Source organism: Acomys minous (genome assembly GCF_964271855.1).
Source record: "Acomys minous genome assembly, chromosome: 16".
Lineage (NCBI taxonomy): Eukaryota > Metazoa > Chordata > Mammalia > Rodentia > Muridae > Acomys > Acomys minous.
In genome coordinates this window covers 90,770,776-90,784,874 of record NC_140498.1, presented here as the reverse complement: position 1 = coordinate 90,784,874, position 14,099 = coordinate 90,770,776, and the positions used below count along the sequence as shown (strand labels likewise).

Below are 14,099 nucleotides of genomic sequence, written 5' to 3'. Positions count from 1 at the left end.
CAAGACTGTCTCAAGAAGACAGTCGAAGGTCATGCCTTCTACTGAAGGAGCCTCGAGTCTAGGCAAAGGAGCCTGTACTCTTCGGAGAGGGGCAGGGAGCTCCATGTGTACAGAGTGGGTCACACCTTCGGTCTATACAACACTCTTTTTGTCTCATTATCATATTATCTGTGGTGGGTGGCTCACTTGGTTTTAGGCTTATTCCATAACAACTGGTGTCTTCGTTTGCAAAGGGCATTTTGGCTGCCAGATTCTCCCCACCCCACTCCACCCTACCCCACCCCACCCCAATACCCCAAGGATTGTCTTTGGTTAATCTTTAGTCATCTATGATGTGGTGGCAGGCTGCACTAGGAGGGGACTGTCACTCCTGACAAGATCACTGATCAACTCTCCAGCTGCAGGAAGGATGGCCGGAAATGGTTTCTCCAGGTCTGAGTACCACCAGTGGTGGTGGTGATGATGGTGGGGGGGGTGATCATGGTGGTGGTGGTGATGATGGTGGGGGGGGGTGACCATGGTGGTGGTGGTGATGATGGTGGGGGGGTGATGGTGGTGGTGGGGGTGATGGGGGGTGTGATCGTGGTGGTGGTGGTGATGGTAGTGGTAGGGGTGGTGGTGATGGTGGTGATGGAGATAATGATGATTAACCACAGCTTAGGATCAGGGCCAAACCTGGGAGGAACAGCCCCGGGTGGACCAGACAGCAACTGAGGACAGAGACAGATATGGTCCTTGGAGGCCAGGCTGTGAGAGGCCAGGCTGAAGCCCAGCATCGCCCCCAACTCCAAGTTCATTATAACTGTGCAGCTGGCTTCTCTTCCACCTGCATGGGACCTGCAGCGAGGTTCTGCATCCTACCTCAAATGCAGGATGGAAAAATACCAGGAAAGTGAGGAAGGCAGCAGTCGGAAGCCAGGCCAGCCCTGGAGAAGGAGGGTCTGCAAATAAAACATGGGAGGCTTGTCCGAGAGTGCGTTCAGAGCAGTGAGGTGCACCCAGGATGACACACCAATGGCAGGCAACAGCTATCTGGGATCTGCTTGGGCTGGAAGAGAAGAGATGTGTGTCAGCCACAGGCAGGTGATGTTTGTCCCTTTGTAACAGTGTTAGGGATTTCAGATTTATCCCTAAGGGCAAACGAGCACCTTGGATGTCTTAGAAGGATTGCGCTTTACTGTGCCCTTTATATACCAGCTGGTGGTGTGGTTCAGTTTTGGTTAAAAAAAAAAAAAGTTAAGCTGGGTGTGGTGGCCCATGCCTTTAATCCCAGTGCTCAGGAGGCAGAGGCAGGCAGATCGCTGTGAGTTCGAGGCCAGCCTGGTCTACAAAGTGAGCCCAGGACAGCCAGGACTACATGGAGAAACCCTGTCTCGAAAAACAAGAACAACAACAACAAAAAAAAGTGTATGATAATGCACACCAGAAGAGAGCATCAAATTCCATTGCAGATGGCTGTAAACTACCATGTTCTTGCTGGGAATTGAACTCAGGACCTCTGGAAGAGCAACCAGTGCTCTTAACCTCTGAACCATCTCTCCAGCCCTGGTTTTAGTTTTGTCAAGACAGGGTTTCTCTGTGTAGCCCTGGCTGTCCTGGAATTCACTCTAGACCAGGCTGGCCTCAAACTCACAGATCCTTCTGCCTCTGCCTCCTGAGTGCTGGGATTAAAGGCGTGACCACGCTGGTCTTTCTAAGCCTAGTCAGAATCTAAGTTCCTGAGAGTCAAGGATTCTGACTGTGATATCTGTGTTCCCACAGCACAGGATCTGACAATGAACTGAATTGAGTTTTGTCTGCTTGTTTTTCTGAGAGGGAGGACGGAGATTGGCCTGACAGGCTTGATGTCAAGTCTCGGGACCTAAGTTCCTTCCCTAGAACCCCCGGGGATGGAAGCAGAGAACAGACTTCTGCAAGTTGCCCTCTGACCTCCATATGTATACACCACCTACAAGTGAGTACACACACACATAAACTACAAATAAAGGCATTACTAAAGATGAGCCCCGAGGTTCCCCTCCGCCCTTCACCAACACGCATGCACATACACACGTGCATTAAGAAATAAAACGGGCAAGCACTGAAAATACCCACTCACGCCTGGTGACACCACCTGCCTTTAGAGGTTCAAATCCAGGTTTTTGTTCCCCGTGACTCAATCCGTGACTCGTGTTTATCAGCTGTGGTTTTCTTACCTGTGGTGTGGGTATGCATATGGTCATTATTGCATTGCTGGTGAGAGAATATATATCCCCAAATACAAGGGGTTGCAGAAGGGAAGAAAATTGAAAATGGATACATGCCCTAAGTACCTCTAATGTCACACTCAGCACTTGGGAGGCAGAGGCAAAAGGACCAGTGGCTTGGGGTCTTTCTGGACCCAGTCACATACAGGAAAGCTCCCCACCATCCTTTGATTTGCCTAAAAGCAGGACACAGGTTCAGGGGCTACTAGTCTGCTCCATACCACTATAGGGCTCAAAATAGTCACCTCCGAAAAGCAAACAGTAGGCTTGGACCAGCACCCACTGGAGAATGGGTCAGTCTTGGGGAAGGCCAAATCTCTTCCAGGAAATGCTGGGCATAAGAAAATTAACCGTTTTTGACATCTTAATTTCGAAACTAGGGAGGTAGGTCGGTAGAGTGCATGCCTAACCCGCGCAAAGCCCTGTAGTCCCTCCCTGGGAACTGTCACCTCCGAATATATCTTGGTGATGCATGCTTATAAACACAAGCTCTTGGGAGGCAGAGGAAGGGAGAGCAGACATTCAAGGTCATACTCCGATACATAGTTCAAAACCAGCCTGGCCTGCATCAGACTCTGTCTCAAATTATCTTTTGAGCTAGGATCTTGTAATGTAGGTAGCCCGACTCTTGATCCACCTGCCTCAGCCTCCTCCTGAGAGCTGGGATTGCAAAAGTAAGCCAGATGGCCGGCTTTGATTCTTAGTTACTGTCAGAGCATGAAGGTGAAGGCCAGAGTACCAATTGCTTGAATCAATTCCCTTCTCCTGCTCTGTGAGTTCTGGGCTTGGACCTCTGGTCACCAGGTTTCCTTGCTGAGCCAGCTCACCAGCTCCCCACTCCTAACTTTAAATTTTTTTTTTTTTTTAAATTTGAGGCAGGATTTTTCTGTGTAGCCAATGGCTGTCCTGGAACTTGCTCTGTACACGAGGCTGGTCTTGAACTCACAGAGATCCCCTTGCCTCTGCCTCCCAGGTGCCTCCCAGCAATGCTTCACGAATTGGCGCCTCATCCTTGCACAGCGGCCATGCTAATCATCTCTGTGTGGTTCCAATTTTAGTATACGTGCTGCTGAAGCGAACAGCCAGCTTTAAATTTTAAAATGCCTCTGTAGCAATGGTCTACCCGCCCCTAGCCCTTCCCTCTGCTCCCGGCCAAGTAGGCAGGACCCTGTCATGGGCGGGGCGTTCCCAGACCACGCCCACGGGTGGGCGTGGCGTGACTTCTTGGGTTCCCTATCACGCGCGTGCCCGCGCAGCGGCTTCTCAGGTACGCGGACAAGATGGCGGCGGTAGCGGGGGACAGCGCTATGGAGGTGGTGCCGGCGCTGGCAGAGGAGGCCGCAACCGAGGCGACGGGCCCCAGCTGCTTGGTCCAGCTGCCCGGCGAGGTGCTGGAGTACATCTTGTGCAGCGGTTCCCTCACGGCGCTCGACATCGGCCGCGTGTCCAGCACCTGCCGTCGCCTGCGAGAGGTGTGCCAGAGCAGCGGCCAGGTGTGGAAGGAGCAGTTCCGGGTGAGGTGAGTCGTCCGCTCGGGTCCGGGAGCGCCTCGGCCGGGGGGGCCCTGGCGTGGGCCGCGCCCGCCCGCCCGCTCGCCCGCGCGCTGCCCGCTCCAGGCCCGCTTCCCGCGGCCGCAGACAAAGGCCTGGGTCCGGGGGGCCTCTGGAGCCCCGATGGGGTCGCAGCAGCCGCCCTCGGCCCTCGGTCGGTCCTCCCGCTCAACCTCGCGGTTGCGGCCTCACCCGCCTCCCGGCTGCGGGACGCGCATCTTTTGTGGCCCGCTCGGTGCAGGATGTTTACGTGCAGGCAGCGTTGCGTGCATTCCCCCGGCTTGCTAGGATGCCGGGATCGGACGTGCCATTCCAGCTTGTGACCTTGGTGGTGGATGGGGTGATGTCCACCTCCCTTCTGGACAACCTGGGTCTTCTGTGATAAGACTCCCCCCCCCTTTTTTTTTTTGCAGAGTGGGGGATCAAATGAGATGCGGCCCGGGTTTCGGGGCCTGGTGCTGAGAAGCTGAGAAGGCGCGCCATCAATGCGTGCATCATCGCTGTGATTGTGACCGCCACAGAGATTGGGGGTGGGGTAGGGGGACTGGTAGCAGAATCGCTGCCTTCATGTCGCCACGCCAAGGTCACTGCATCTGAGTAGTGAGGGGGTGCATGCATACCTAGAGAGGCTGGCCCGGCCCCTCTCCCCCCCCCCCCCCCCCCGCAGACTCCTCTTGCTGTCAGTGGTTTTTGCAGTCTCTCTCGGGGTGGATCTGAGAAGGGTGTTCTCTCCCCTTATAGGTGGCCCTCTCTCATGAAGCACTACAGTCCCACCGACTACGTCAATTGGTTAGAGGAATATAAAGTTCGGCAGAAAGCTGGGTTAGAAGCCCGGAAGATTGTAGCCTCCTTCTCCAAACGGTTTTTTTCAGAGCACGTAAGCATCTGTTAATGTGGCTCAGACTTGGTCATGCTGCGCTCCTGTGTGTGTGTGTGTGTGTGTGTGTGTGTGTGTGTGTGTACACGGACGAGCCTGCCATGGCTGCTTGGCCCTTGTTAATATTTCCCCTTTCGGTGCTCACACAATTCCTTACTTACATGGCTATAAGAGTCATTGTGCCCTCTCCCCTCCCGCCCGGCAACACGGAGCCATTTGTCCCTGCCAGCCCTACTTTTCCAAAGCCAGGGAAGGAACGGGATGTTGAGCAGGAGGGATACGCAGGGCGGTGTCCACTGGGTCCAAATAAACCTCATTTCTTTTCAAGATTGTTGAACACGCTTTGTGCACCTGCCACGTGATTTGAGGGTCATCAATGATTGAACACTCTAAAGCCTTTGCATTTCTTTTCCCAGGGAGGCTGCCGAAGTCAATGCCATCCCTCCTACTCAGTAGCGAACTACGTTTATTTGTTCAGGAACCTGGGTTAAAAGCTTGCCTCCAGGTCACTTCTGTTGCTCCTCCGCCCCCCCCCCCAAAAAAAAAACTGTCTGGCATCTGTTGGCTCCTGACAGTTCTGAATTTTTGTTATCACTGCGGCTCTTTGTTCTGTGAGAGGTGTTGTACTATGTAGCCCAGGCTGGCCTTGACCTCCTGTCCAGCCTCCTGAGGGCTGGGATCCCAAGTGGGCAGCCTCAAGCCTCGCTGAAGTTGTGTGTTGCTTTTCTGGTTTGGAGTTAGTTGTTTTTTTCCCTTGTCCAAAATGCCCCCATGGAAATCAGTATCCATTCTTGACACTACTTTTTGTAGGACTATGAAATTGTCTCCTCGTATTCCCAGTTCCTCCATCGATTGGGCGTCTACCAGTGGAGCTGATATTGCATGTTCTACCCTTCTGGTTCAATGAAGATTATTTTCTGAAGATTGCTTCTGGCTTTCCACTCTGCTGTTAACAGTTTATGAACAGTGTTTCTAAGGTGTTTTGGGTTTCAAAAGGGCAGATCTGAACTTTGAACACATTTTAACTCAGTCTCCTGTGGGAACTACAAACAGACATTCCTCAATTAGTTATAGAAATGCTCATGAATGGGTGAGTCGGGAGCAGTGCCCTGGCTGGCCTGTAATCGCAGGTGTTGAGTACCACCTTAAGCATGTGCACACACAGGTATGTGAGATGCATGTTAGTCCCAGGCTCCTGCTTCACAGGCTCTACCCATGATGCAGCTGGGTTTGTGTGTACTCTTCACAGTCTGCGCCTTTATCTAGTAACGATGGATTGTCGAATGGTGAACTCTCCCCCTTTTCCCTGTACTACTACTTACTTAACTAGAATGTACAGGGGACTTGGAGCACAGCAGGGGCACACTTAGGGGCAGGTCCAGAGGTGGGTGATTGCTGTGGCTCAGCACCCTGGTGGTCTTGTTTTCTCTATATGAACACACATTACCCTGAAACACCGGCTGCTTTCAAGAGGGAAACTGGGGGAAGCCCCAGGACCTTAGCCCGAGACTCTCAATGCTCCATCAGCTCAACACATGTGTCTCCACCTCAGCATATGTGTACTTCCATCCCAACCAACACACATGCACCACTGCCTCTGTATACATGTACCATCGCGTCAACATACAGAGCAGAATACACATCCAGCTGCTTCAGGCGCACCGCTGCCTTGACCTTATGCCTCCTGCCTCTCCTAGTTAATGTTAACAGAGACCTTGGGAGAGTGGGTTCTTGCAGCCCCCAACCTGTGTGAGCTCTCTGTCCGCATGTAAGGATTCCGCACCAGCAGGCGCAGGCACTCGGACCGTGAGAGTGTAACTGCAAGTACCAAGGTCAGAATGTGCTGTAGTTTCCGTGTTGCTTTCTGCCCTGGGGGCCCTAGGAGAGCTGCTGTCCCTGTCTCTGTGTGCGGCCACCCTCAACTTGCAGCTTAGCTGTGTGTCTGCTCCGCTGACACTCGTGGTTGAGGCCTCCCGTGTGTGTCTTCTCCGTAGGTTCCTTGTAACGGCTTCAGTGACATTGAAAACCTTGAGGGTCCAGAGATCTTTTTTGAGGATGAGCTGGTATGCATCCTAAACATGGAAGGAAGGTAAGCCGTGACTTTCCTGGGGTCCGCAGCATACCACATACCCACAGAGGGAGTTGCAGTGGTGTGTGGGGAAGAACTGTGAGGTTCCAGATATTTGACATTTTGTCCCAGTTTCCACTTTGAAAAGCTCTGTTTATATGAGACCAACACGCCAGGACAGTTGGCACACTCAGTCCCTGCAGCCATGGGTTCCTCATCCGTGGAATCAGTAATGTGCAGAAAGCCGTGCATGGGAGCTCATGCCTGTGATCCCAGTGCTCATGAGGCTGGGGTTGAGAGCTGCGTAGTGGATTTCAGAGCACCCCTGACACAGAATGAGAGACCCTGTCTCAAAACACTGTGTGTCAGTCAGAACAGTTCGCTTTACAAGCACAAGGACCCACGTTCGAGCCCCAGTGTCATTCACTTGCTGTCCTAGTGCTGGCTTTGGTGGCTACCAGCTTAGCCACAAGCAGTGGCTCCAGCGAGAGATTGTCTCAAAAACCAGTGTGTATGACTCCTGAGGAGTAACACCTGAGTTCGACCTCTGACCTCCACATACACTCACACCTGTGCATCACGCACACACTTGCATGAGCATGTGGGGACTTTGTTGTTGTTGTTGTTGCTGCCTAAACAGTAACTACCTAAATTGTACTTAATGAGCCTGGGTCCTCCACAAACCCACTCCTGATCAAGAAGAGCCCCCTGGGGGCTGGAGAGCACCAGACTTCAGTTCCCAGCACCCATGTTGGGTGGCTCCCAGCCACCTATAAAGCCAGTGCCTCAGGATCTGATCCTCTTTTGACCTGCACGGGCAACTGCGATCACATGGACAAATCACACAGACATATCACTTGAAATAAAAATAGGCCCTTATCCCTTACTGCTGTTTAGAATGGCATATTTCATACTTCCTGCTGGGAAGCTTAGTTTCCGGTTCACTGGTGACTCACCTTGCAGCCTACCGTCCTGTGGGAGAGACCTTCTGTTGTAAAGTTAGAGATAGCATGCACTGAGAAATGTCCAGACTGGGGGCAGTGTTTCATGGGGGTTGTGGGGAGAAGTAAGGTGCTTCCACCAGGCCCCCACCCCATCTGTGTGTAGGTTTATGTGTGCACTGGAGTGTGCACTGACAGTGTTGTGTGGCCTCGCAGTAGTCTTTAGGCACACCATGTGTGTGGTGCACTTTATTACTTCATTGGCTTTATTTGTTGGCAGTGAACTTTTTTTTTTCTTATTTATGCTCTTTCCCTGTCCTTCCCACTCCCTACTTTTATGTTGGCCTTTCCTGACCCCACCTCTTTTTTTTTGTTTGTTTGTTTTTTGTTTTTTGTTTTTTGTAGTGTTGAATGTCAGACCCAGGGCAAGTAAGTGCTCTACCCCTGAGCTCAGCCCCACCTGTATGCTTTTTTTTTTTTCAGTGTGCATTGGTGTCTGTCTGTTTGATCGTGTCAGATCCTCTGGAACTAGAGTTACAGTTGTGAGCTGCCATGTGGGTGTGGGAATTGAACCTGGGTCCTCTGGAAGAGCAGCCAGTGCTCTTAGCTACTGAGCCATCTCTCCAGCCCCTCCCGTGTGCTGTGTGTGGTTTAGTAGTGACATACTTTGTCTTGTTTTATTCTGAGTTTATGGGAAAGGGGGAAAGGGATCAGTGTTTCACACAATTGAGGCTGTATGGGAAACGTACCCTCCTCTGCTTTTTTTCTCAGGAATACCCCAGGGGGTCTGTCCCAGTGGGCTGTGAGAGGACAGCCATCCTCTGTCCTGTGGGGTCTCCCTGGCTGGTGGACAGCTCCTTGCTGTACTGTGGTGTCTGCTCTAGAGGCTTCAGTTGGGAATAGGTTTCCTAAGTCAGTGTTGCAGTGTGTTGAAAAATGTGCAAAGACTTAGCCACAAACATGTGAGTTCTCTCCAGATTAGTACACAATCCAGTGCTGCTCCAGGTAGACACAAGGAAGCAGCCTAGGTTTGAGAGTGGGAAGGTCTTTATTTTGCTAAGTTGTTCTTCTGACCGGATGATGTCATAAAATAAGTACAAAAAAGTAACTCTACAAGAAGAGCCAGCAGAAAAAGTGTTTAGTGTAATGAGAAGTGGGCACTGTGAGCTAGTGGGACAGAGTGTGAGGGAACTTGTTATCTGAACCTCTGCAGAAACAGACGCGGACAGAGGGATGGCAAGAGAGATCCCTAGGAAGAGAGGGGAGGAATTTGTTGAGTAGGGAGTACTGCGTGGAACTGGATACCTAGCCTGGACCAGTAAGCCAGCCTTCTGCTCAAAACTTACTCCTGAAGCGTGCGCAGCTGGGAAGCTATTGGTGTCCTGCAGAGACTGCCACCCAGGGAGAGGGGGACGCATGACGCTTTCCAGGAGAGTGTCTGCCCTGCTGAATGAGCATCCTGGGAAACACCTTGGAGTTCACTCCATGCAGGAATGTTAAAATCTCTGGGAAAGGCTGCTTCTGCCACCTAGTCAGGTCATCAGAAAACCCGACACTGTTTAGCCTGGGAAAGTGTGTATTAGTAGCTGTTTTCTAAACAAGTGTTGTAACCACATTGCCCTTAGGACACACGTGTAATGACAGGCAATGGTGTGCCTCCTAGAATGTTTGGGGTTGCCAGTCTGCATGGTGACCCTGTTTGTATCCTGTCCTGTTGTAGAGAGCTCATGGGGGAGCAAACAGTTTCTGTGGATACTCAATGCCCCTCCCTGATTGCACCTGTGCTGTTCTGTGTGGTCTGCAGGAACAGTGTAGCACAATGCATTTAAGAGCTTATGCTGGGCCTGAGAGAGTGGCCTGGGTGGCCGTTACCCAGCAAGACACTTGTGATAAAGTTACTAGATTTTAGAATCAGAAAGGGCCTTTGTGTATCCAGGAAAAAGAGATGAAATCACTTCTGTGCAAAAGAAAGACTGTCTCCTCAGACTTCAACAGCAGCACTTTCTGCCAGAGGGAAAAGGTATTCTAAGACGTAAAGGAAATGCCAGCCAAAGATTTTTATATCCAGCTGAACTGACTTCCAAGTATAAAGGCTAAAGACAAACTTGTCAGCTTCAGACTTTAGGCTCTATCTGACACGTCTGCTAGAAATGGAGTTTGAAACCCAAATCCACAGAGCTAGTCTGACTCCTCAAGCCCTGGGTGTATATTAACTTGGTTGACCTGGCTCCAAATGAAAGCTGTCCAGGAGACTGTACTATGTGTGTGGTTAGGGTGGGAGCCCTGACCTAGAGTCAGTGTAGCTGGGGGAACACTGAGTAGTGGTCTGGCAAGATGGTTCAGCAGATAAAGATGCTTGCTGCCAAGCCTGATGACCTGAGATCCACACAGCACATCTGTAAGCTGTCCTCTGACTTGCACTTGTGCCCCATGGTGTACATGCACACCACACGTACATGGATGAACGTATACACACACACACACTTGCCCACCCAATAACAAACCTAAATTTTTTGCAAAAGAAAGGGAATTGAGCAGAGACCATGGAGAGACCCTGTGCAGAATACCCAGCTGCTTTCACTCAGGGAATGACAGGATGACGGGTCGTTACACTGAGGCCAGGCTTGTATATAGAACGGAGACGTGCAGTAAGGCTGTGAATGACCATCCTTTCATCTCTGGGGTTGTGGAGGGAGACTTGTTCAGGACCAAGAATGCACCCAGAAGGCAGAAGGAGGTCAAAGGTGCATCGAACTTAAACTGGAAGTGTCGGGGTGAACTCACTGCCAGCCAAGTAGAAATGGCGATCCCAGCTAGCAGACTGCCATCTTCAGCTGCTGCTTCCCCCAGTGCACGCTGGGTCATCGAGAAATGGCTGTTTCTCAGGCCTGTGTCAGAAATGTACAAGATGAGCCCAGACCTTCTTGGCACCTGGAGCCAAGACAGCAAGACTGCTGTCAGCCCCTCGCTTCAGTGTGGGCCCTGTGTGAGGCATCTGTGGGGCAAAGGTGTGCCAGCTGGGGTGACAGCCTGGTGGAGGCAGGGCATAATGGACTGCAGCAGACAGTCTTCAAGACAATTCCTTGGTCTTTGAAGGAGAATCGGAACCTGTCATTTGAAAAATGAGTAGCAAGGATAGTCTGGCATTTGTGCTGTTTTTGCTATGTCTATACCATTGGGAAACTAAAGAGTAGATGGGGGTTTGCAGGTGGTCTACGAAATTGGGAAGGATGGGTTCAGTTAGACTCACCTCTAAGGAATTAGCAGACCTGGGCACTGAGCAGTATCTCACAGAAGGGCACCAAGCCTTGTCACCACCTTTTATTTCTTTTTTTTTTTTTTTCTTAAGGCAGAGTCTCACTCTGTAGTCCAGGCTGGCCTCACTTGCAGGCCCTTGCATCTGCTTCCTGAGAGGATCATAGACACAGGCCTTTTCCCCCTTGTGCTGGGGATGGAAGGCTGGAGAAGCAAGTATCTACCACTGATTACCCACCCAGGTGGCTTTTGATGGAAGGCTACACCTCCAGGGAGGCAGCTTGCCACATAACTGGCATCTGAGTCCCATGGAGCCTGTCCAGCCACTTGGTTGTGCGTGTATTTTGTGTTCTTGTGTGTCTTGTTCGTCGGTGTCTACATGAGCACACCCATGCCCCTGTGCACTTGGTGGTCAGGGGACAGCTTGTAGGAATTGGCTCTTCTTTCTACCAGTGTGAGTCTTGTGCTCTCATGAACGTATTTCAAACTGGGGGGAGCTGGAGGGAGGGGCCGCTGTAGATAACAAGGCCTAAAGCTCCTGAGCTCTTTAGGGATGTGTGTAGGTGGTTACACTAGAGCAGTGGTTCTCACCTGTGGCTCTCAACCCCTTTGGGGTAGAACAACCCTCTCATAGGGGTCTCATATCCAGTAACCTGCATATCAGATATTTACATTACAATTCATAACAGTAGCAAAATTATAGTTATAAAGTAGCAATGAAAATAATTTTTTTAGCTGGGGGTCACCACAACATGAGGAGCTGTATTAAAGGGTTGCATTACTAGGAAGGTTGTGAACCACCACTCCAGAAAGATGCAGGGAATGTCCAGAGGCATGAAGTGTGACTGTGGCAGAGTGTCTCAGAGTTGTGCATCTTGGTCTGAGGGGTGGCTATGGTGTTTGCCCCACACTTCTTTTGTTTGTTAGAGGTGACTTTCTACAGCAGATTTTAAAGAGCACGGGGAACAGACAGCTCTACTGACTGTCACTGACCTCTCTGTAGATAGGGGGAGGGGGGCAGGGTTACTGTTCTTAGAGGCTGCCACACACATTAATCCCGCCCCCTGTCCTGTCCCGGGCGTTGGGGAGACCTTCATGCAGTGAGTTTTCTGCACATCCTCAGTGCACCAGGTGTTTTGTAGGCACTGGGAATACAGCTGTGAACAGCCCCAAATCTGCCTTCACAAGCTCATGGGGTAGTGATTAAAAACACCTAAGCTGTTTATTTTGGCAGGAATTGGGATGTGCTAGGGGAAATGCTGTGTGAACTCGAGTGTGAGGGGTTGGGGGCAGCATTTGAAGTACCTGAGCAGAGAGCCAAGAGAAGGTACAAGAACAGACTGCAGGTGTCTGGGGAGGGAGCGTTCCACTGAGGAATAGAAGGTGCCAAGGTGACACAGCTAGACACGGGCTTGACGGGGCAGAAAGAGCCCTTGGAACTTAGATTTCAGAGGCCATGGGGATGGTGTAAAGGGACCTTTTGGGTCTTCATTAGAAATTGGATTTTTAGTGTGAGGAAGTAAAAACAGAATTGGGGCAGAAGTCATGCTCTTGTGGCTGAGGACCTCACTGGGACTCTGGACTGCCATGACAGAGGTCAGAAAGAAGATGATGGAAGTAGGAGCCAGGCAGGTGAAGGGCAGTAAGACACCACAAGTGGCCAGCTTGATATTCTTCTGTGCTGGTATTGGGAGAAGAGGTGCCAGGCGTTCAGGATGGCCCAGAGGCCTGACCCTCACAGGCTGACAGCTCACTGTCTCAGGTGTTTCCAAAGGAGAAAGGCTTAGGATGCCCCCGGTTATGCCGGCAGGTGTGGATTAACAGTTGAGGGTGCAGGTTTGAGTTCTTTGGAAAACCTATTTGGAAAGTAACTTTTGGAAAGGTGGTCAATGTGGATGCACCTGACACCATGAGCCTAGGACTCCCTGAAGGAGCAGAAGGGAGCAGAAGCCCAGAAGGAGCAGCCTGGGCCCCAAGTGTCAGAAACAGAGCCTGGAGACTGGCACAGTGCACCTCACTTCTCAGGATGCTGTTCACAGCCTTTCTCCAGAGATATAGAGGGTGTGAGTCTGTGTGCCATCACACTGTCAAATCAGGGTGCAGGGCCCTCGGGGTGCAGGTGTGTTTGTCCTGTTAAAGTGGTATGTGTGTGATGTGATGGCAACGCTGGGCAACTGACACTCTTAAGTGGCTTGTTTGATTGCTTCCAGGAAAGCTTTGACCTGGAAATACTACGCAAAGAAAATTCTTTACTATCTGCGCCAGCAGAAAATCCTCAACAACCTCAAGGCTTTCCTGCAGCAGCCAGATGACTACGAGTCCTATCTTGAAGGTGGGTCTCTCTGTGCCTGTGTCTTCAGCAGCTAGGCAGCCTTTAAGAGCCTCGGACAGCTGTCTCTCTAGGTAGAGGGGAAAAGAAAGCCATGCCAGTGGGCTTCAGGAAGTTGGATTATGAGGCAGACAGCACTCAAACTTACAGCAAAGGTTCTGGTGACAGCTTCACTGCCGCTCAAGTGGCCTCGTGTCTCCAGAGTCATCACTGGCTTAGTGACAGTGGGCGCTGGATGCTTATTAGGGAAAGCACTTGCCACATGGGTGGGAGGAATTGATTTCAGTCTCCAGAACTGGTATAGAAAGCCAGACTTGTTGGTCACACTTTTAACCTCAGCACCAGGGAGGAGAGAGGGGACTCTTGCAGTTCCCTGCTAGTGAACTTAGGAAATACAAGATGAACAGCTAGGAAGATGCTGAGGTTGACCTCTGACCTCAACACACAAGCACATGTGGGCCTGCAGAGCAAGTGACCTTTGGTAGTGAGACCAGTTCTGTGTCCCTGAAGCAGATGGGGATTGGTGAGGATAGGCTGCTCCCCGGGGAGGCGTGGTCTATGTGGGAGGGAAGGGAAGGAGAGCGAGGTATCCCCCAACCCCGACCCCCTGCTCTGTGCCAGGAGGAACTGGGTTGTTGGGGGGAACAGTGAGAAAATGTGACTTGGCTTTTTAAACCCTGCTTTAATTCTCAGGTAGAAACCCTCCTGAGCTGTGGTTGTGAAGTGTGTGCTGTGTATCCTCCCTGCTCTGGGGTCACTAGATGGGCATCTTTCCCTCTCTAATATTCTAGGTCCTGCCCTGTCCATTAGGGGTCTCCTGGCTATCAGCAGGA

General features: G+C 51.3%; 1 protein-coding gene across 2 annotated transcripts in view; it reads left to right on the top strand.

Annotated features, from left to right (window-relative positions):
• The first annotated feature begins 3,430 nt into the window (after positions 1–3,430).
• The window catches only part of FBXO21 (F-box protein 21), a 33,716-nt gene continuing 23,047 nt past the window's right edge, over positions 3,431–14,099 (top strand). The window contains exons 1-4 of one of the 2 annotated variants that reach the window (XM_084761704.1): positions 3,431–3,765; positions 4,538–4,673; positions 6,668–6,762; positions 13,148–13,269. In XM_084761704.1, coding sequence (XP_084617830.1) covers positions 3,527–3,765; positions 4,538–4,673; positions 6,668–6,762; positions 13,148–13,269 — 592 coding nt within the window. In that variant the 5' untranslated portion in view covers positions 3,431–3,526. The remainder of the gene's footprint in view (positions 3,766–4,537; positions 4,674–6,667; positions 6,763–13,147; positions 13,270–14,099) is intronic. The other variant, XM_084761705.1, reaches the window with a different exon arrangement.